At 39.6% G+C, this 20,816-nt stretch overlaps 1 protein-coding gene and 2 non-coding genes across 3 annotated transcripts; 2 read left to right on the top strand and 1 right to left on the bottom strand.

The window, feature by feature from the left end:
- Positions 1-9,411: 9,411 nt before the first annotated feature.
- Positions 9,412-18,829, top strand: dhrs12 (dehydrogenase/reductase (SDR family) member 12). Its single transcript, XM_053496019.1, has 10 exons — positions 9,412-9,606; positions 10,996-11,129; positions 12,363-12,445; positions 12,679-12,771; positions 13,070-13,151; positions 13,390-13,451; positions 14,420-14,521; positions 15,272-15,362; positions 15,621-15,758; positions 18,212-18,829. Exons 1-10 carry the CDS (start codon positions 9,440-9,442, stop codon positions 18,340-18,342), a joined length of 1,083 nt encoding a protein of 360 aa, XP_053351994.1. The 5' UTR covers positions 9,412-9,439; the 3' UTR covers positions 18,343-18,829.
- trnal-caa (transfer RNA leucine (anticodon CAA)) lies at positions 9,935-10,046 on the top strand. The gene is made up of 2 exons: positions 9,935-9,972; positions 10,002-10,046. It is a non-coding gene; the product is annotated as a tRNA-Leu (tRNA).
- On the bottom strand, positions 10,655-10,767 carry trnal-caa (transfer RNA leucine (anticodon CAA)). Its single transcript has 2 exons — positions 10,730-10,767; positions 10,655-10,699 (listed from the first exon to the last, which is right to left on the bottom strand). It is a non-coding gene; the product is annotated as a tRNA-Leu (tRNA).
- Positions 18,830-20,816: the final 1,987 nt, after the last annotated feature.

The raw sequence follows: 20,816 nt of genomic DNA, 5'->3' as shown, positions 1-20,816 counted from the left end.
TCTATATTGCTGTTGTTTTTGTACTCGCTGTGGTGGCTGCTGGGAAGGATTAGGAGAAAACACCTCATTAGCATCATTCAATTGATTATACACATTTTGTCCACTACGTCCCTCATCTCGGGCCTTCGTGTGACATTCACGAGCCCAATGACCTTCTTTATAACAATAATAACAATAACCAGATTTACGGGGTACACTCTGACCCTGCAGACCTCCTCTACCTCTTCCACGGCCTCCTCGGCCTCCTCGGCCTCCTCTACCTCCCTTTTTCCACCTCTGTATACCTCACTTTCCACAAACAAACATGCCACTTGTTTATTTTCTAAAATACCATCTCCTTCTAGTGTTCTCACACGCTCACCTATTTTTTTAATAGTCATTGTAGAACGATCTGACAATTGAAACTTTAAAAATTTTTCGATTTCTGGTTGACAATTATTTAAGAAGGTTGTAAGGAAAAGTGGGTTAGGGTTTTCTTCAGGGAGAGGCATACCACCCAAAAGGGTCCAGGTCTCTCAAAACCGCTCAAGAAACCTGGATGTAGTCTCACTCTTTTCTTGTCTACAATTAGTTACCTGCGACAGATCTTGACTAGCTTGTTGACGTGCAAGAAGATAAGTATTCAATTCAATTAAATTTTATTTGTATAGCGCTTTTAACGATTTACATCATCACAAAGCAGCTTTACACAATCAAAATTCAATAAGTAGTTAGCTCATCTTTTAAAAGTTTCATAGCCTCATTTGAATTACCCCAATGAAAGTCTTATTCCTTCTTTTTCCGTCTTCCCCCACCCTCTACGTCTTCCTGTTTCACCACTACAGTCCATGTGTCTTTTTCAGGGTCTAAGCATTTTACTGTTTTTATCAAATCAGCCTCATCGTACCCATCTCCCAAAACCGATTGCAAAATAAAGCGGTAATCCGCACCCACGAGCTGACAGTGCCTAGAAGCCTTTATCAGCATATCAACAAAATGCAAAGGTTTGTTGGGAGAAGGGAGCATCTTAATAATGTCCTTCAGCGTGCTTACGGATGGTGGAAGGATTTTTGGACCTTTTGACGAAGGTGAGCACGGTTTTGTGGGTACAGGGGAGACAGGCACAGATGGGCAGCTCACAAAAGGATTAGTGGGATTCAAATTAGGATCGATTTTTTTAACAATTAGTTGGTTAGATGCTGACGTTACTATGTCAGCATAATATGGAGGAGGGATCGGAAAGGTTGAGTGAACAGGCGGCTTGAATTTAGCTTCAGATGTAACCTTTGGAATCTTTTTCTTCTGTATTTTAGTTTCTTTTATGTCTAAATATTTATCCCAAAGAGCTTTCATTTCTACCCATTTTTGATAACATGAACATATGTAAGGATAATCTCAACCTGGATCACCCATACCCTCATATATCTGAGAGTAAGCAGAGGCTAGATATTCAGGCTTAAAAGTACCTCCTCGTGGATAGGTTAAAAATTGAGATTGTGGTTCAGTCCACCCTGATAAATTATCAAGCCAAGGTGTGGTAAAGTAAGTAAGTCCACACCTATTCATCCAGTCACGCGGAACCTCTTCTGGGTCCGGCTTTGGATAAGTAGTTGTATTTTTATGACCCATTTTATAAATGTGAATTAACCCGCGACAGAAAAAAACTATATCTTCAACAAGCAACACACAATACTTTAACAAAGACAACAACAAAGAGCTCAACAAAGACAATAACAAAGAGCGGGCAACAGAATACAGCTTCCACACTATGCTTCAGTTCAAGGAACCTTTCAGAAGCGAGCGCGTGCTAAACAGGCGTAAAAGCCCCAAGACAATCCTTCCCCGTACTGTATATGGTCCAGATACCAAAAACCAGGGAGCGTGCTTGCTCTATGCTTATAAAGAAAAAAATTTAAAAGCAGCACTCACCTGATTAGAGGTATCCCGGACGAGCCCCCAAATTGTAAGGATTTCTTGAATTTTGGTAGACCTCCTTTTGTCTACTCAGTGCTCTTCCTGTATTCTGCTTGTCCCGCCTGGTACCAGGGAACCCCTCAATGATACACACAAGTCAGTGCTCAGTGAGACGTTCAAAGTTTATTGTGGGAGACAGGAGTATATATACGCACACACACAAAGAACCAAAGAAAAGGTGGATGCAGGAGTGTTTACATCCAGTCTGGAATGCTTTTAAAAGATAAGGTAAGGAAGAACATAAATTTTGGAGTAGCTCTGCATTTACGAGCGTTTAACAGTTTTACGACCTTTAACATAAACTACTATAGAACGTGTTTATTGAAAGTACAGCTTGTGTCGTGAGAAAAGGAAGAAAATCACTCTGTTCTCATGCACACAGAATACAATGAAACATACTAAAAATCAAATATTCCCTACAATTCCCCCCTTTTATTCATAAGAAATATCGTTGAATAAAACTCAGAGCTTTCAAGAAGTCGCCGGCGGATAATAGGTCATCGGACGCGGCGCAGGAACATAACCTGAAACATACTTATACAAAAGATTTTGCACACAGCGAAAAAAATCCACAGAAACATGACAGGTTGAGTGCAAACTCATAAATAACTACTAGTGGTGAACTATTGCCTTTCTTGACGATACAGTGCTCAGAGTGCGGGCACGCCCAATCTGCACTCGTCCCACCTTACGAGGCGCTAAGACACCACCAGAAATGCTACACTAATAGCAGAAGTAAAGTCGTTCAGTGGCAACCCCAGACGATCCCTCTGTGTCACGTCACTCTCTCTATGTCACATCACGGGTTGAACATCACTGCAGCACGTCTTTAGTCTAGGAAACAAAAATCACAGAGACAGAAAATTTAACAGTAGCTCTCCATTTACGAGCGTTTAACAGTTTTACGACCTTTAACATAAACTACTATAGAATGTGTTTATTGCAAGTACAGCTTGTGTCGTGAGAAAAGGAAGAAAATCACTTTGTTCTCATGCACACAGAATACAATGAAACATATTAAAAATTAAATATTCCCTACAACACAGGAGTAATATCTTTTAAACATTGACACTGACTGGACAATCATGGACACATTCATGCAATACACATATCAAAATAGTTCATTTATTCTGTTTTGCCATTTTATCTCCACATTTGTTGTTTTGTCAAAACCTACAATTATACCAGCAATCTTGAGACAAGCTAGTTCTCTTGATTGACAACAATATAGAAAGTTTAAGTGGCTAATGCTTTTAATACTTCCAATGTACACTTTGATGTTGGCAGTAAGTGAGCAGTGATCATCAATTTAGCAATGTTCAGGACCTGGCAAATGCTTTTTTTCGGCTTTTATTTTATTTAATTACAGTAACTCACAAAAGTGAGTACACCCCTCACATTTTAGCACCCACTTTATATAGGACAATTTATTACAAGGGCCATTATTATAGAAATTAAAATTAGATATACTTTAAAGTACTCATTGTGCAGCTTTATTGTCCTCTAACAATAACATGCAGACTTTATTGTCTAAATTGCTGGCAACAAAAGTGAGTACACCCTAAGTCATAACATCTTTAACCATGCAAAGTCAAATGTAATAATTGCCAAAACTTTCTTTCTAAGCTAGATTTTTCTAAATCACAAATCTTCTCTGTTATTGTCTTAACATTTAGATTTAATCAATGAAACATTATGATTTCCCCCCCTAATTATTTAGTATATTTTCTCTTTTTTATATAAATATTTATTTATGTATTTTATTTTTTTGTAATTTATTCAATATATTGAAGTTATTTTGGTACTGCTTATACTGTATTTTTTTCATCTGTTTTTGTTCTGGTAACTGTGAATAGTTAATTGTATAATGAAAATTTTACACCAGAATCTTGTCATTCGCACAGCCATTGAAGAGGAGTGGACCAACATTCCACAGGCCACAATTGACAATCTGATAAACTCTATGCGAAGAAGATTTGTTGCACTGCATGAGGTAAATGGTGGTCACACCAGATACTGACCGGTTCTGAGTCCCCAGACCCCCAATAAAGCAAAAAAAAACTGCACATTCCAGGGTGGCCTTTTATTGTGGGCAGTATAAGGTATACCTGTGCACTACTCATGATGTCAGATCAGCATCTTGATGTGGCACACCTGTGAGGTGGGATGGATTATCTCAGCAAAGCAGAAGTGCTCACTATCACACATTTAGACTGATTTGTGAACAATGTTTGAGAGAAATGGTAATATTGTGTATCTGGAATGAATTTTAAATCTTTAAGTCCATCTCATAAAAAATCGGAGCAGAAACAAAGGTGTTGTGTTTATATTTTTGTTGAGTGTATATATACAGGTTCTTCTCAAAAAATTAGCATATTGTGATAAAGTTCATTATTTTTTGTAATGTACTGATAAACATTAGACTTTCATATATTTTAGATTCATTACACACAAGTGAAGTAGTTCAAGCCTTTTATTGTTTTAATATTGATGATTTTGGCATACAGCTCATGAAAACCCAAAATTCCTATCTCAAATAATAAGCATATCAAGAATCAAGAAGAATCAAGAAGAATCAAGAATTTATTTTTTGTCACATGCACAATCATACAGAGTACAATATGCAGCGAAATTATTTTTTCGACCACAGAGTCGCGACGTCAGCCACCTAGGGCGCCATCATAGAAAAAAAGGAATAAGATACATTAGGATAACGAGGGTAAAAAATCCCCTCCCAGACTGTCCTTCGAAAAGGGCAGTGTGCGATCAGGGGTACAAAAAATACCTCAGCAACAAGCACAGAAAAAAACATGTACAAGACATAAACATTGCAACGATGAGGGTACAGGGGATAGGAAATGTCCAATGTAGGCAAACAGCTCCAGTCCCTGCAGCTAGAGAGCGCTGGTCCCGATTCCGCCTGCCCACACTGAAGGGAATAAGCACACGAAGGCGTTGGATATGGGGAAGGTAGAGTGTCTATCTGTAGCTGTTATGTGTGTGCGTGAGTGCGTGCGTGTCAGTTTGTAAGCCTGTAACATCCCGTAATAGTCTCCCGTAAAATATCATGAAAAGGTTCTCTAAACGAGCTATTAAGCTAATCTCCTGAATCAACTAATTAACTCTAAACACCTGCAAAAGATTCCTGAGGCTTTTAAAAACTCCCAGCCTGGTTCATTACTCAAAACCGCAATCATGGGTAAGACCGCCGACCTGACTGCTGTCCAGAAGGCCATCATTGACACCCTCAAGCAAGAGGGTAAGACACAGAAAGAAATTTCTAAACGAATAGGCTGTTCCCAGAGTGCTGTATCAAGGCACCTCAGTGGGAAGTCTGTGGAAAGGAAAAAGTGCGGCAGAAAATACTGCACAATGAGAAGAGGTGACCAGACCCTGAGGAAGATTGTGGAGAAGGACCGATTCCAGACCTTGGGGGACCTGCTGAAGCAGTGGACTGAGTCTGGAGTAGACATCCAGAGCCACCGTGTACAGGCGTGTGCAGGAAATGGGCTACAGGTGTCGCATTCCCCAGGTCAAGCCACTTTTGAACCAGAAACAGCGGCAGAAGCGCCTGACCTGGGCTACAGAGAAGCAGCACTGGACTGTTGCTCAGTGGTCCAAAGTCCTTTTTCTGGATGAAAGCAAATTTTGCATGTCATTCGGAAATCAAGGTGCCAGAGTCTGGAGGAAGACTGGGGAGAGGGAAATGCTAAAATGCCTGAAGTCTAGTGTCAAGTACCCACAGTCAGTGATGGTCTGGGGTGCCATGTCAGCTGCTGGTGCCCAAACCGCAGCAGGGGAAGGACCTGTGGAGTAAAGAATTGTATCGTAGGTGTAAAGATGGATAAATGAATCTGTAACAGAATTAGCTTTAGTATTAATATAAATAGAAAAAAGTATAGGTCCAAATATTGATCCCCGTGGGACGCCATTGGTGACTGGGAAAGGCTGGGAAAGAAGTTGTTAGATTTCACAGACTGCACTCTATCACTTAGATAATTAGAAAACCAAGACAAAGATTTTTCGGAGAAGCCAGTATCATTAGGCCTATCAATAAGACGTTTGTGATTGACAAACGTCTTATTGATAGGCTTTATGATACTGGCTTCTCCGACAAATCTGAGTCAAAGGCCTTGGCCAAGTCAATGAAAATAGCAGCACAGTACAATTTAGAGTCCAATGCAGAATAGATATCATTTAAGACTTTAAGAGTTGCTGTTAAACACCTAAACCCAGTTCTAAATCCTGATTGAGCAGGTGATAAGATGCTCAACATTAAGTATTCAGTGAGTTGACCATTTACAAGTTTTTCCAAAACCTTAAAGATACATCGCAAAACAGAAATGGGTCTGTAACATTTGGGATCTGACCAATCACCACCCTGAAAAAGAGGGAACACTAACGCTGACTTCCAAGCACAAGGGATTTGCCTGTGTGTAAAGATAAATTGAATATATCTGTGATTGGAACAGCAATAATAGAGGCAGCAATTTAAAAAAAGACAGGATCCACCTCATCAGACCCAGCAGATTTATTGGAATCTAGCCTGAGCAATTCATCCAGAACCTCCTCCTCTAAAAAGGACCGCAAAATGAAACTTTGGGAGGAGGAGGAGGGAAGTAGCGTAGTATGAGGGACAGTTGGAGGAGATGCAGTAGAGCAATTAATAGGATTTATAGATGATAGAACAGAATTAGATGATTCAAGGGTTAAACCAGAAGTTATAAAATGTGTGAAACATAAAGAGCTAAAACCAGCCTCAGAAAAATATCTCTCTATCTGTCTGTCTGTTCAGCCAGATTATGGCACAGCATCATGCAAAATAGCTGAACAAAATTTTATGAAACTTACTTTTTATGAAAAGTACCTTTTATATCTGCCTGAAGTTTAATTTGCGCCATAATTAAAATAAAAATGTTAAATGAGGGTGATGCTATGAACAGTTATGAATCCGGTTTTATAATCTACTTTAAAATAAGTTACTTATAAGTAGGTCTTTCAATATTAATTTGATTAAGAATGCGTTTAATTTATAGCTTGAGAAGGTATTTATATATTGTAGCGTTTTTACGCCGGAAAGAGTGCTGGAGAGACGAGTGAGTTTATTTGCTGCCCAATGCAATGGCTGGGAGTACTTTATTAGGCACACAGCAGGTATGGCATGAGCAGCACCTTCACTCAGGAGCCTACATCCAATTCAGCGTCAGCCTGAACTGGAGCACATTTCACACGTCACACACCCAACAGGGCCGAAGCCACTAACCCAAACACCTTTCCCCATCATGGTGAACACACCGACATCCCCGCGAGGCATGCTGGTCGTCAGCCGCCGCCCCGCCCACGCCACACTGCCCCCACCCGAGCTGTGACCATCCCTGGTCACCATGACGAACTTTGTTTCGGAGGCGTGGAGGCGGTCGGCGCTGGCGGTGGGAACGCCGGCGTCCTTTGGCAGGTGAGGGATGAACGCGAACATAGTCCTGAGGCGGTCCGGCCTCCACAGAGTTCGATGTTTCCCCGGCGTGCGGCTGGCAAGGCGCAAGACGGTCCCGGTGGAGCAAAACTCGTGCCCGCCCTGCCAACCGCACCCGGTAGATGACATCGGAGAGCCGAGCTATTACCGTACAGGGGCCCACCCAGTGAGACACACGCCCGGCCGAGAGCCCCCTCTCGGAACACACCCACACCTGCTCGCCAGCAGCAAAATCTCGCCCCTGGCTGTGAGTGTCTACGCCCATTCGCCCCATAGGTGCCCCCACCCGAAAGTCTTGCAGCGGTGCCCGCGAGCGCTGGGTGGGGCCCTTCTGCCTGGCGATGAGCGGTTCACAGTTCAGCTGTGACACCGGCGGAGCGACTGCGGGTGACGCTCTGGGTGATGCAGTAACACGGCTGCACGCTGGCTCGGACGGCTGATCACCACCGGAGGGCCTGGAGGACTGCACGGGGGGAACGTCCTGCGTCGAGGGTTCTACGTCGACACGGCGCTCCACTAGCTCGCAGTACCGGCCACGCGCTTTGCTGCCCGGCCGGCGAGGTAAAGCGCCGGTGTTAGCGCGCAGATTTCCCGCTCGGTCTGCTACCGGAAGTTCCGCCCCTCGGGTGTGTGCTGCTAACCTGTCCGGCTGTGGTTTGGGTCCGAGCAACCTGGCTACCCCGAAGTTACCACGCAGAGTTCCGCTGGACAAGTTCAGCACCGCACCCCATCTACCCAAAATATCCAACCCCAAAACGCAGTCCTCCTCGACCTTCCCCACAACGAACCCGTGGGAATAAGTCCGTCCACCCACCTGGACTCGCGCTGTGCGACACGCCCTTACCTTCACGTAGCCCCCAGCAACGGTGCAGATGTTGAAGGCAGGATCAGGCCGTCCGCAAACACGCTTGCTTTGCCCCAGTAATCCAGAGCGCAGCAGCGAAACAGTGGAGCCGGTGTCCACGAGCGCCCGCAGTAAGGCGCCATCCAGCACACAGTCGATGTAAAGCCCAGCGCGGCTTACCACGCGTCCTCCCGGAGCTAGTTTAGCGGCTGCTGGTGTACGCTGTCCCGTGCCTCGGCCTCGCCGCGAAACGTTGGAGAGTTGCTCGTTGCCTAGCCGCGACGGGTAGCCTTGTTCAGAAGGTCCTCCGTTGTGCGCTCGAACCCGTTACTCTCCATCCCACTTCTGACACCAATGTAGCGTTTTTACACCGGAAAGAATGCTGGAGAGTCGAGTGAGCTTATTTGCTGCCCAATGCAATGCCCAAAGTTATATCTATTTATTATAATTATTATCAAGGACGACATCATATTACTACGGCACAATAAATAATATTTTTATTAAATTTTATTTTCTATCAATAAATTCTTAGAATTATATAGGCTAGTGATCAGCACAATAATAATTTCTCCAAACATGTTGTAAAATAATAAAATCATTTATTTGTTATACACGTTTCAACAGTATACCCTTTATAATTTTTTCCAGTTTTTGTTTTATTAAATATGGAATATTTATATCAGTAATGTAAAATTTCCCCAGCAGCAGCGACAGGTACGCAAGATGCTTACGTTACCATCGTAACGCACGGAGGAAGTGACGTCTTTGCTGGTGACATTTTAAGGTGTCTCGAATAGTGGAATTTTGCTGAGGGAGGTTCCCTTAACCAGTCATTTACTGCACACGAAGTAGGGAGTAGGCAGCACCCTGTCAAGGGTGTTCGGAATGGAACGCAACCTTCCGTGTCGATTCCCAAAGTCAAAATATTAATTTCGAAGCTTAAGAATCGATTCAGAAGAGTCGACCCCAAAGTCTGAAATAAATATTTCCCACAGTTGGTATAACGTGAGACATAACTCGGTTCTGTTGTTCCTGTAAGACGTTTGTTTTCCCGTCACATTATACAAATCTGACCGCTTTTGGCCCCAACCAGAAGAATCAAATACGAGTCGACTCCGCTGTTCGAACAGTTCTACCCGGAAGTTCGCCTTGTGTTAGGGTCACCGAGTATGTTTATGAAACGGTGTGTCTTATATCATCCTGTGTGTTATATCAGCGTGTGTGTTCTAGCAGTCGGCGTGTTATATCAGTGTGTGTTTTCACGCTCAGAAGGCTCCAGAATGTCGTTTTACAGAAACGCGGTTTGGTTTGTGAAAGGTTTGCAGGAGTACACCAGGTAAGGGAGATTATTTCACTCGTGCAGGTCAGCAGCTTCAGGCGGTGACGCTTCTAGAGGCGGCAGTTGATTTATATCTGCATTTATGTCCTGTGCTGCTGTCACGTGATAATATTCATAGATTAAAAAAAAAAAAAGAAGCTATCTCTATAAGAAGTATGATTTAAAGGCATGACCAGAATCCTCTTGATCATAAGTAATATCTGAAGTCTGGAACATTACAGCTGTTAAAGGGGAAAAAAAGGCGTAAACATGACAGTCTTCCCCCGCTGGTATAAAACATCCTCTTAACTCTCTGTGTCCAGACAGAACAGTGGAGTGTTACAGTGTCAGGATGGCCGAGCGGTCTAAGGCGCCAGACTCAAGGTTCAGTCCTTCTCCCTGTCTAAGGAGCATTCTGGTCTCCCCTGGAGGCGTGGGTTCGAATCCCACTTCTGACATGAAATGTTTTCCCCGATTTTGTTTACGTAAATCATTGCTTGTACATATTAAGTAAAATAAAAACTTTATAGAATAAAATATTAAGAAAAAAGCTGGGTATTGAATTGAGGGTTTACAGTGTGTGTGTATATATATATATATATATATAGAGAGAGAGAGAGATATTTATGCAGTTCCCTCCAAAAGTATTGGAACAGCCAGTACTGTTCTGATGTTTTTGCTATAAATTAAGACATATTCATTCAAGATAAAAAAAAAGGATGAGAACATATGCCACATTAATATACATTCACACCACCTGAAATTTGTAACTACCTAAATTTATCTAAATTTGAACTATCTAAAATTTGTTTCAAAAATATTTTTATTGTTCATTAAAAACGTCAGAAATGGAATTCACTGTACACACACAAACACACACACTACTGGTCACTGTGATGTATGCTTGCATCTTCACTTACAACAAAAATAGATTGTAAAATGGATTGTATATTAACATCCTTTCAACTTTGTAAGTAAATACCTAGCTCTAAGAATGCTTTAAAAAAAAACCTTTGATTTTATTTACCGTGCACAGACATTTTTCTATTTGACAAAAAAAATCTCATGTCAGAAGTGGGATTCGAACCCACGCCTCCAGGGGAGACCAGAATGCTCCTCTGAACAGGGAGAAGGATTAAACCTTGAGTCTGGCGCCTTAGACCGCTCGGCCATCCTGACACTGTACAGTGTACATTTCTCCTATGATTTCTTCCCACCTGCTCACTGTTAGGCTTATTGTGCAGTAGGAACACTGTGTGTGTGTGTGTGTGTGTGTGTGTAAGTAATTGTAATACACACTACTCTACTGTATTTTGCTTTCACAGCTAAAGAAGTGGAGTATTGTAAATTTGGGTGAAAATTATAAACATAAATAAAGTTATATTTTATGGTATCTGTTACTAACAGGAGCGGTTATGAGGCAGCAGCAAGACATTTTGTGGCTTCTGATCTGGACGTAAATGTTAGCGGCAGGTCATTTATCATCACGGGTGCTAACAGCGGGATCGGCAAAGCGACCGCTCTGGAAATAGCCAAACGAGGTACAGTTTAACATTAACAGCCTTTTAACATTCTCATGGGCAATTTATTACCAGTAGTGAATATCTAATCTATCTGATTATCTAATCATCAATTATTTGTTTTTCTCTGAAAGATATTTTTGAGAATGACTTTTCTATAAAATCTTGTGCATTTGTTAATCTTTTACTAAGAGGCTTTAATTGGGTTTGCACAGACCATCAAACAAGTCACAGAGCTCATAGTTGTTCTTCATTCTGATGTTTATTGTGAACAATAACTAAAGCTCTTGACTTGTGTCACGATTATTTTATGTGATATGCCACTGCCTTGTGATTGGCTGATTAGAGAACTGCACAAGTCATGTTTTGTGTGTGCATGTTCTAGTTAAGTGGCCAATGAGTACGGGTTGTCCCCAACTTACCAACGAGTTTCGCTCTGGGATTTGAATTTGTTCTTAGGTCAGACAGAGTGAATTTTATACGCCATTGACATGAATACAATGTAAAGCATACTAATTCACATGATTAAATCTCTGTCCCCTTTCCCCACACTGCCATCATGTGGCCAAAAACAATCCTCTCACCTAAGAAATTAAATCTCACAATAAAATGTAACAGTGTTGTCTCCGTGTCTTTAAATCGCGAGGGGACGCCATTTTGTCTCAGAGCTGTTTTCCACTGTATTTGACTGTGAACTTTGTCTTATTGAGTATTTTCTGAAATTAGGATTATTTACTATCAGGACAGCTTAACAGGACAGACATGAAACTAGTGAGGCCGTTTTTTAAATATTGGTATCTGGTGCACTGCAATGTCTATTATTATTATTTTTTCCAATACACGTGAGCTACTTCTGTGATTTGTTCGCATCTACGAATGTTCGAATAACTGCAGTCTGTTTACATCTGCAGAAATTCGAAACTCAAATGTTCGTAAGGTAGTCCCCACCTCTATATATTTGTTATTTAAAAGTAGAGTGACCCACGCAGGACATACAATTTTAATATAAATGCTCATGAACCGAAGAATAAAGTAATTGATCAGATTAAATAAAATTAATGGGTAAAGCCTCGGCTTGTGTAACTGTCTGATGATACACAGGGACTCTGACACCGTGAGACCTTTACAGATGAACAGAGCACACAAAGTTGGGGTTTTCTTAGACGTATATGGTCAGATGATGCACTAACTTTTAGTTAGTCCCAGTCTAGAACTGATCCTAGACATTTGAGCTACATGGTGTTCTTTTCTCAGGTGGTACAGTGCACCTGGTGTGTAGGAATAAAAGTCGTGCGGATGAGGCGAGGGCGCACATTGTGGAGCAGAGCAAAAACGAGGTAAAAAGAGAGATTTTTATTCTCAAAACCATTGCATTGATTCTTTCCTGTCATTCCGAAAGACATGTGTTCATCCCAATATTTTGCTTTTTTTTTTTTTTGCATTTTCTGCTACAGTTCATTTTAAATGTTTTAAAGAATTGTTGACTCCTGCAGTATGAAGGAAACTAAAATTCTGTTTAAAGGTGGGTTTACTTCTTTAACTTGATTGTTACTTGTGCTGATTTTTCCAGAATGTTCATGTGCACATTGTGGACATGTCGAGCCCCAGAGCATTGTGGGAGTTTGCCAGCTCATTCTCTCAGAATCACGGCGTGAACGTGCTGGTGAGTTTGTTCAGGATGATTCTTTGTGTGTGTGGCAGAGACAATGCTTTCTCTGGCGGCAGGCGCAACACATCCTCATATACAATACCGACTGCACTCCGCTAGTAAACGAACTCTGTTGTGCTTTGCTAAATAATTAACTGAACTGAGGCATTTTGGAGGGGTAAAACAAAAGGAAAATTCGGTGAACCTGACTGAATAGGCACAAATGATAGAATGTTATCGTAATGCTATAATATAATTAATGTGATTTATAAATGACAGTGAATAGGTGATATGGTTTATTACTCATGTGCAGATTAACAACGCAGGGTGCATGGTGAATCAGCGAGAGCTGACCGAGGATGGCTTGGAGAAAAACTTTGCCACCAACACACTTGGTATGAAAAAAAGGTGTTTAGGTTAATTACTAATAAATTTCATTCCACCCCCCCCACCCCCATCTCTTGACGACTTTGGTGTGAGATTATCAGGCTTCAAACTGATGGAAGTGTGAAGGCTTTTCAGTCGCTGGGCCTCAGTCTGAATAATTTCTGAAAGCATACAGTGGTGTAGGGTAGTTGGCAACAGATTAGAAATAAAACTTTTTTGTGAACTTTGTTTTTGGTCCTGTTACAGGAACATTCCTCCTGACCACGGCTTTGATTCCTGAGCTGAAAAAGTCTCAAGATCCAAGAGTGGTGAGTGTATTTCAGGATGTCCGCTCTCAGAGTAACAGAATTACAGATTAATTTTTAATCTTAAAAATGTGAAGGGTTGGTTTTGCAGAATGTTATTCATTATATTGCTTTGACAAAGAAGTGAATACGTGTAAAAAAGAACAAAGAAATAATTAATTGTGAGACAATTCAAATTTTGTATGTAATTCAGCTATTTAAATAGTGTTTAAAAATATCTTGTAGTTATTTAATCCTAAATTGTATGATTTCTATATTAACATCAGATATGAGAAAAATTCAGTATTTATTGATCTTTGTTATGGATAGACCAATCTTATATAATAAATGTTTATATATTAATTTATTTAATTGACGTATTTATTTATGTATTTAATAATTTCAAAAAGTCTTGAAACAAAATCAAAAAGCATCTGCATTTTCAGTTAAGAACCTATAATAAAGACTGGGTGAAATTATGCAATAAATAACAATAATAATAATAATAATAATATAAATAAAATTTACCCAAATGTTTCAATAGCTGAATTTAAGTTAAATATCCAAAATTTAAATTTGATAGATAGGTTAAATTTAACATTATATCTAACACTTGTTTAGTGTGTTTAAGCTAAATAACAGGAACGCCACTATCATCAGGAGATCAGGAGAATATGATATGATGACGCCCCAGCCGCCTATAGCCAGAAGTCCAAGATTAGCCTAAATTGGCTGTATATAATGAATAAATTAATTAATTGATACTACTCCAAAAAAACACAAGGAAAGTCATAATAAAACTAACAAAAGTAATTGTATAAATTTTAGCCAAATTTCCAGAATAAACCTGATCAAATATTAAACATTTTTTAGTTAGTGTAAAAGCAACTGGTTTCATTTTCATTTTTATTTAAGTATCAGTTTTTAGACATGTACTTTTTCCTTTTTCTTGATAGTTTTGAGTCACTTGTTAAAGTATAACTGTTTATTAGATCACTGTATCGTCAGGAGGAATGCTGGTTCAGAAACTCGACCTTGATCTGCAGTTTGAAAAAGGCACTTTCGATGGAACGATGGCTTACGCTCAAAACAAGGTACACACACACACACACACACACACACACACACACTCACTCACTCACTCTTACTCTTACTTACCATTGACATTAAACAAGGTATTTAAAACAAGGTATATATACTGGAAATATTTAATATTGGCTGAAATCTGAATTTTCTGTTTGAAAATATAAAACAAGACCACTAAAAAGTTTGGACACGCCTTCTAATTCATTTTTTTTTTTTTTTTTTGTTTAGTCTTTTCATTTTCTACATTCTAGAACAATAATATAGATTTCAAAACTATAAATTACATGTATGGTATTTGGTAATTAAGTAACAACACTATGGTACATTACACTTTTACACCAGCATTACAGCATTATGCCATCGGGAACGGAAACAAGTAACTGAAATAAATAAATAAATATATATATATAATTAATTTTTTATTTTGACAGTTTTTTAAGAATACAGTAAAATTAACTAAATAATCACCATCTTTATGTGTTTATGGTTGTTACCTGGTTGTTAATGAGTCTGAAAGATTTTATGTAACATTCTTAGTTTGAATATTTAAGGTGAAATAAATATTTAAATAACAATCATTTAATTAACACACATTATGTGGTCTGTTACATGTTTTAACATTATTTATAATTTATTCATGCTACCTGTTATAGCTTGCTGCTACTGAAGTATGAAGATCTCTGGTCTCTTGTTTGTTATTATTTATTTATTATTATTATTATGTTATTATTTGTATTTCTATATTTTTCTGTGTTCAGAGGCAGCAGGTGATAATGACAGAGGTTTGGGCTCGTCAGCACAAAGAGATTCATTTCTCATCCATGCATCCAGGCTGGGCCGACACGCCAGGTGAGAGAGAGAGAGAGAGAGAGAGAGAAAGCGTGAGAACTAGAACTTGAGAATGTGAGAGCTGGAACAAGAAAACAAGAAAGAGCATGAGAGCAAGCAAGAATGAGTGAGAAAGAGAGAGAAGGAGAGAGTTCTGTGGTTGTCACTAGTGATTATGAATTAAATTTCTGACCACGTGATCAGCAAAAGGAAAAAAGAGCGTAATTGAAGGTAATTGAAATAATGATTTAATAAAAGAATATTTTTTTGACTGTGCAGCGGTGCAGTCGTCCATGCCAGATTTTCACGCTAAAATGAAGACCAAGTTACGCACAGAAGCACAAGGAGCCGACACGGTGGCGTGGTTAGCCCTGTCTGACGCAGCCGTGAAACATCCCAGCGGGCTCTTCTTCCAGGGTGAGTAATACTTCCCTTTGTTCAGGTCGTGTACTAAGTGAAACATGAGGAAAGTCTGCGAATGTGGTTATACAGCATTGTAAGTTTTAAATAACTCATTTCCTGTTTGTTTGTTCATGTTTTTTAGCTAGATTGGAAACATCAGGCCAAAATGTCTTCAGTAAACGAGTTTGTGAACCTTGTAGACAAGCATCCCTAATTTTGAAAGAGTGTTCTAATATAGTTGTAACAACATTGCAATGATGTTCAACATTGTTTTTAAAAGTTAGAATGAGAAAATAGTGTTGAGATAACATTAAATAAAAGACCTGAACACAGCGTTGCAAATACAAACCTCAAAACAATAAACCTTTATTTGGAGCGTTTATGCCGATTAACATCCATTTAACATCCAACCACATCAGAGAGAGTTTTTAACATAGTATATCTAAAATTAAAATTCTAATTTTATTTGTCACGTACACAGTCATACACAGTACGATATGCAGTGAAATGCTTTTTCGACTGCCAGTGACCTTAAAATAAAAGCTTAAACATAAGAAATAAATATGAATAAAGGAAATACGTTAGAAAATAAAGTTAACTCGTAAAATATACTGTACAAGTAAAATAAAATAAAATATACTGTACAAATAAGAACAAAATATCAATAGATGTAATATAGAAATATAAAAGAAGAAAATAGAAATTTGTCCAAATCAGAAATGAAGAAATGACTGAGGTGTGCAAATATGCATAAAGTGACTTATTAAAGTGTCTTATTATTAAAGTGATTTGTGCAGTGGTCCAAAAATGAAAGTATAAGTATATAGTGCAAAAGTGTGCATGAATGTGTCCATAGTGTCCATGAATGCCCAGTCAGTGTTGGTTGTAAAAGAGATGATATTAGTCCTGTATTGTGGTGTGATTGAGAGACCTTATGGCCTGCGGGAAGAAGCTCCTCCTCAGTCTCTCTGTGTTGGTCTTCAGGGAGCGGAATCTCTTCCCAGACCGCAACAGAGAGAACAGTCCATTGTTAGGATGGCTGAGGTCCTTCACAATCTTCCTGGCCTTGGTCCAGCACTGCCTGCTGTAGATCGAGTGCAGGTCAGGGAGCTCGGTGCGGATGATTTGTTCAGCTGATCGCACCACCCTCTGTAGAGCTCGTCTGTCCTGCATGATGCTGTTTCCAAACCAGGTCGTAATGTTTCCCGTCAGGACGCTTTCTATGGCGCAGGAGTAAAAATTCCTGAGCACCTTGGAGGGCAGTCTGAAGTCTCTCAAGCGTCTGAGGTGGTAGAGACGCTGCCGGGCCTTTTTCACCTTTTTACCTATCTGTTTTACATACATTTTACAATTTCTAGTAATTTTTTTCGGGTGAGGTGCGTCTTAGCTCCCAAATCACTCGGCTGTAAGATGCTGCTAATGAATAATGCACAAACAGTGTTTTTACCCCTTTGGCTACTTTGCAGATTTATATTGTTATAAGTTGTTCCTATGTAAATGCATTTACTAGCATCCACATCATGCCTCCTAGTGGTCCAGTGATACACACATAGTTGCTCTCTGGGCAGTGTCTGGAGTTTGAGTCCCACTCAGGCCATCGGTTTGGTATTAATATTGTTTTTGTCTCTCTGACCGCACATAGGAACATGTTTGTACACAAAACAAATAAAGACATACACAAAGGTGGAGGGGGCGCGGTCATGTAGTGGTTAGCACTGTCGCCTTGCACCTCCGGATTCTAGGTTCGATTCCCGTCTCGGGCCTGTGTGCGTGAACTTTGCATGTTCTTCCTGTGCTTGGTGGGTTTACTCCGGGTTCTCCAGTTTCCTCCCCAAGTCCAAAAACATGCAGATTAGACAAATCTGCATTCCCAGATTGTCCGTGGTGTGTTAATGAGGTGCCTTGTGATGGATTGGAGAGCTTTTCTTTCCTAAGCAGTGCAATGCCCAAACCGCACTGTATTTGAGCTGTTGTTTTGATTTTATTTTTATGTACCTTTTTTGCACCATTATGTTACAGACATTCGCTCAACTTTTTCGCATCTTCATTCAGTCCTAATGCCTGTAACATTTTAAGAACAATATTCCAGCTGGGTTGCGTTCTATACCGGTTTTAGACTCTGCAAATTCTTTATGGATTATTATGCCACAGAAGATTTTCACACAGTTAATATTCACTGTTTAAGGAAATGCCTGTTTTTTTTTATTTAAGAGATCTAGTCTTGTGTAAAGTGCGTGGATTCCTCATTGTGAGTTTAAGGTAATGAGATTGCACTGCTGTACTGATCACTGTCACCCTGTTGGTGGCTTCCTGAATCGAGTCACTCACACTGACATTTCTCACACAACTGAACCTTTATCATGAGCTGTCTCTGGTCATTGACTTCATGCAGCGTGCGCCTCTCACAGTGTTGTCTTGATACAGCATGGCAGTTTTTGTTCTGAATGTGTCCTTGTCCCCCTCTGCAGACAGAACCCCAGTGGCCACACACCTGCCTCTGGCTTTTACCAGGTCCTCTTCGTCAGAGGAGGACGAGCTGATGAAGGCGCTGGAGGAACTTGGTGCCCGGTTCAAGCCGCGTCTTACCGCAGGTCTCTAAAGGAGAACAAGCACCGGATATCAAAGTCTGAGGTTGTGCTATCAATGTTGTAGCAATAACTCTAAATAACAGCTGAAATTGGGGATTTAAAATGACTCTAAGGTTTTATATGGATGTTAAAGCTGTAGCATTTTCCAGGTCCTTTATCACATCAGTAACAAATGTGAAGTCCTGTTTATCACAGTGCCTTACAGCTTTAAAAACAATAATAATAATATTAATAATAATAATAGTTATAATTATAACAGCCACATTGGCCTCGAGGTCACTTTGTGTGAAATTTACACACTAATATGAAGTTGTTTACATTTTTTGTTGTGCATACAGTATATCTTGCTAGGTTGATCATGAAAACCTGTTTGAGATGTTTATAGATTAAAATGTTGTGCTGTTTCAGTACGTTACAGGTTTTTGTTTTTTACCTCAGAAATATATATTTACACAAAGTGCCAAGAATAAAAATTATTTTAATAAACAGAGAAATTAAATGACCTTGTTTGTTTTGTTTTTTTCCTTAAAGTTTAGCTTTAAATGTTAATTTGACTCTTTATTATACTGTATAATACCATGATTTCAGCATGTCATTTAGCATAGCATTAGCACACGTCAGGTAAAGAGTTTGTAGAAATAAAGGTTAAAAGCCTAAAGTTAAAAAATAAGCTGATCAGCATCTGGCACATACTGTAACTGCTCATAAGTTTCCTTTTACTTAACAAGAAAAACCTAAGGACTGGCACAGTTTAATACAATTCTGTCCAGACAGTTTTGCGTGATTTTGCTGTACAGACAGAAGTTTTTCTAAGACTGGTTTCTGGTCCTCTAATGTATGAAACATAAAGATATTATTAGAAGAGCTAGTTCTGACTCAATGTACAGACATTATGTCTTTGCTGCTCCACAGACATTTATTTAAAATGCTGTTCTGTCTAAAAGTCAAACCCAGAAGTTCTCACGATCACCTGGTAACATTTCAGAAACACTTTCTTGGCGTATTATAATGTTAATATTTACTCAGTTAAGAAAATGTTCTTTAGACAAGCCTGAGTTATACTGTATGTAGAAAGATTACACAGCTTTAAACTGCAAAAATCAACACTAGTGAGTAAATGGTTTGAATACAGTCAAAATGATCTTGTGTATGTATATATATATATATATATATATATATATATATATATGTATATGTATATAGGCTATATGGTACTTTATAAGATTTTTTCCTTAATTGCTTAATCCAATAAATAAATCCAATCTAAAATTCTCTACACTTTACTTTTAACTCAATTTGAAGACTGAATTCAACTCCCTTCACAAAAAGTCTTAACAGTAGGTATACGTGGATGATCTCTTATACTCCTCTAATAATGGGAATAACAGCCTAATTAGAATAAAACTGATCAGTCCAATCCGAATTAATTTCAAATGGGAAATGGGGTGGGGTGTAAACATTTCAAAATCTATTCAGCAGGTACAGTGGGGCAAAAAAGTGTTTAGTCAGCCACCAATTGTGCAAGTTCTCCCACTTAAAAAGATGAGAGAGGCCTGTAATTTTTATCATAGGTATACCTCAACTATGAGAGACAAAATAAGAAAAGAAATCCAGAAAATCACATTGTAGGATTTTTAATGAATGTGTTAGTAAATTTCTCTGTAAAATAAGTATTTGGTCACCTAAAAACAAGCAAGATTTCTGTCTTTCACAGACCTGTAACTACTTCTTTAAGAGGCTTCTCTGTCCTCATTATCAGTATAAAAGACACTTGTCCACAACCTCAAACAGTCACACTACAAACTCCACCATGGTCAAGACCAAAGAGCTGTCAAAGGACACCAGAAACAAAACTGTAGACCTGCACCAGGCTGGGAAGACTGAATCTGCAGTAGGTAAGCAGCTTGGTGTGAAGAAATCAACTGTGGGAGCAATTATTACAAAATGGAAGACATACAAGACCACTGATAATCTCCCTCGATCTGGGGCTCCACGAAAGATCTTACCCCATGGGGTGAAAATGATCACAAGAGGCTATTATCAGTAACACACTGCGCCGCCAGGGACTCATATCCTGCAGTGCCAGTCGTGTCCTCCTGCTTAAGCCAGTACATGTCCAGGCCCGTCTAAAGTTTGCTAGAGAGCATTTGCATAAACCAGAAGAGGACTGGGAGAATGTCATATGGTCAAATGAAACCAAAATAGAACTTCGTGTTTGGAGGAGAAAGAATGCTGAGTTGCATCCAAAGAACACCATGTCTACTGTGAAGCATGGGGGTGGAAACATCATACTTTGGGGTATGAGTGGCCTACCCAGTCTCCAGATCTCAACCCCATAGAAAATCTTCGGAGTGATTTGGAGGTCCATGTTGCCCAGCGACATCTCCAAAACATCACTGCTCTAGAGGAGATCAGCAAGGAAAAATGGGCCAAAATACCAACAGTGTGTGAAAACCTTGTGAAGACTTACAGAAAATGTTTAAGC

Source organism: Clarias gariepinus, chromosome 5, assembly GCF_024256425.1.
Source record: "Clarias gariepinus isolate MV-2021 ecotype Netherlands chromosome 5, CGAR_prim_01v2, whole genome shotgun sequence".
Classification (NCBI taxonomy): domain Eukaryota; kingdom Metazoa; phylum Chordata; class Actinopteri; order Siluriformes; family Clariidae; genus Clarias; species Clarias gariepinus.
The sequence above is the reverse complement of the archived record's forward strand: the minus strand, read 5'-3'. Positions and strand labels throughout refer to the sequence as shown.

What these genes read in the sequence shown, in the direction of transcription:
- dhrs12 (XM_053496019.1), top strand. Translation starts at nt 9,440, where the DNA reads ATGTTTATGAAACGGTGTGTCTTATATCATCCTGTGTGTTATATCAGC. An exon ending in CTTTGCCACCAACACACTTG is followed by an intron (nt 13,152 to 13,389) that starts GTATGAAAAAAA and finishes GTCCTGTTACAG; the next exon opens with GAACATTCCTCCTGACCACG. An exon ending in TGGCTTACGCTCAAAACAAG is followed by an intron (nt 14,522 to 15,271) that starts GTACACACACAC and finishes TTCTGTGTTCAG; the next exon opens with AGGCAGCAGGTGATAATGAC.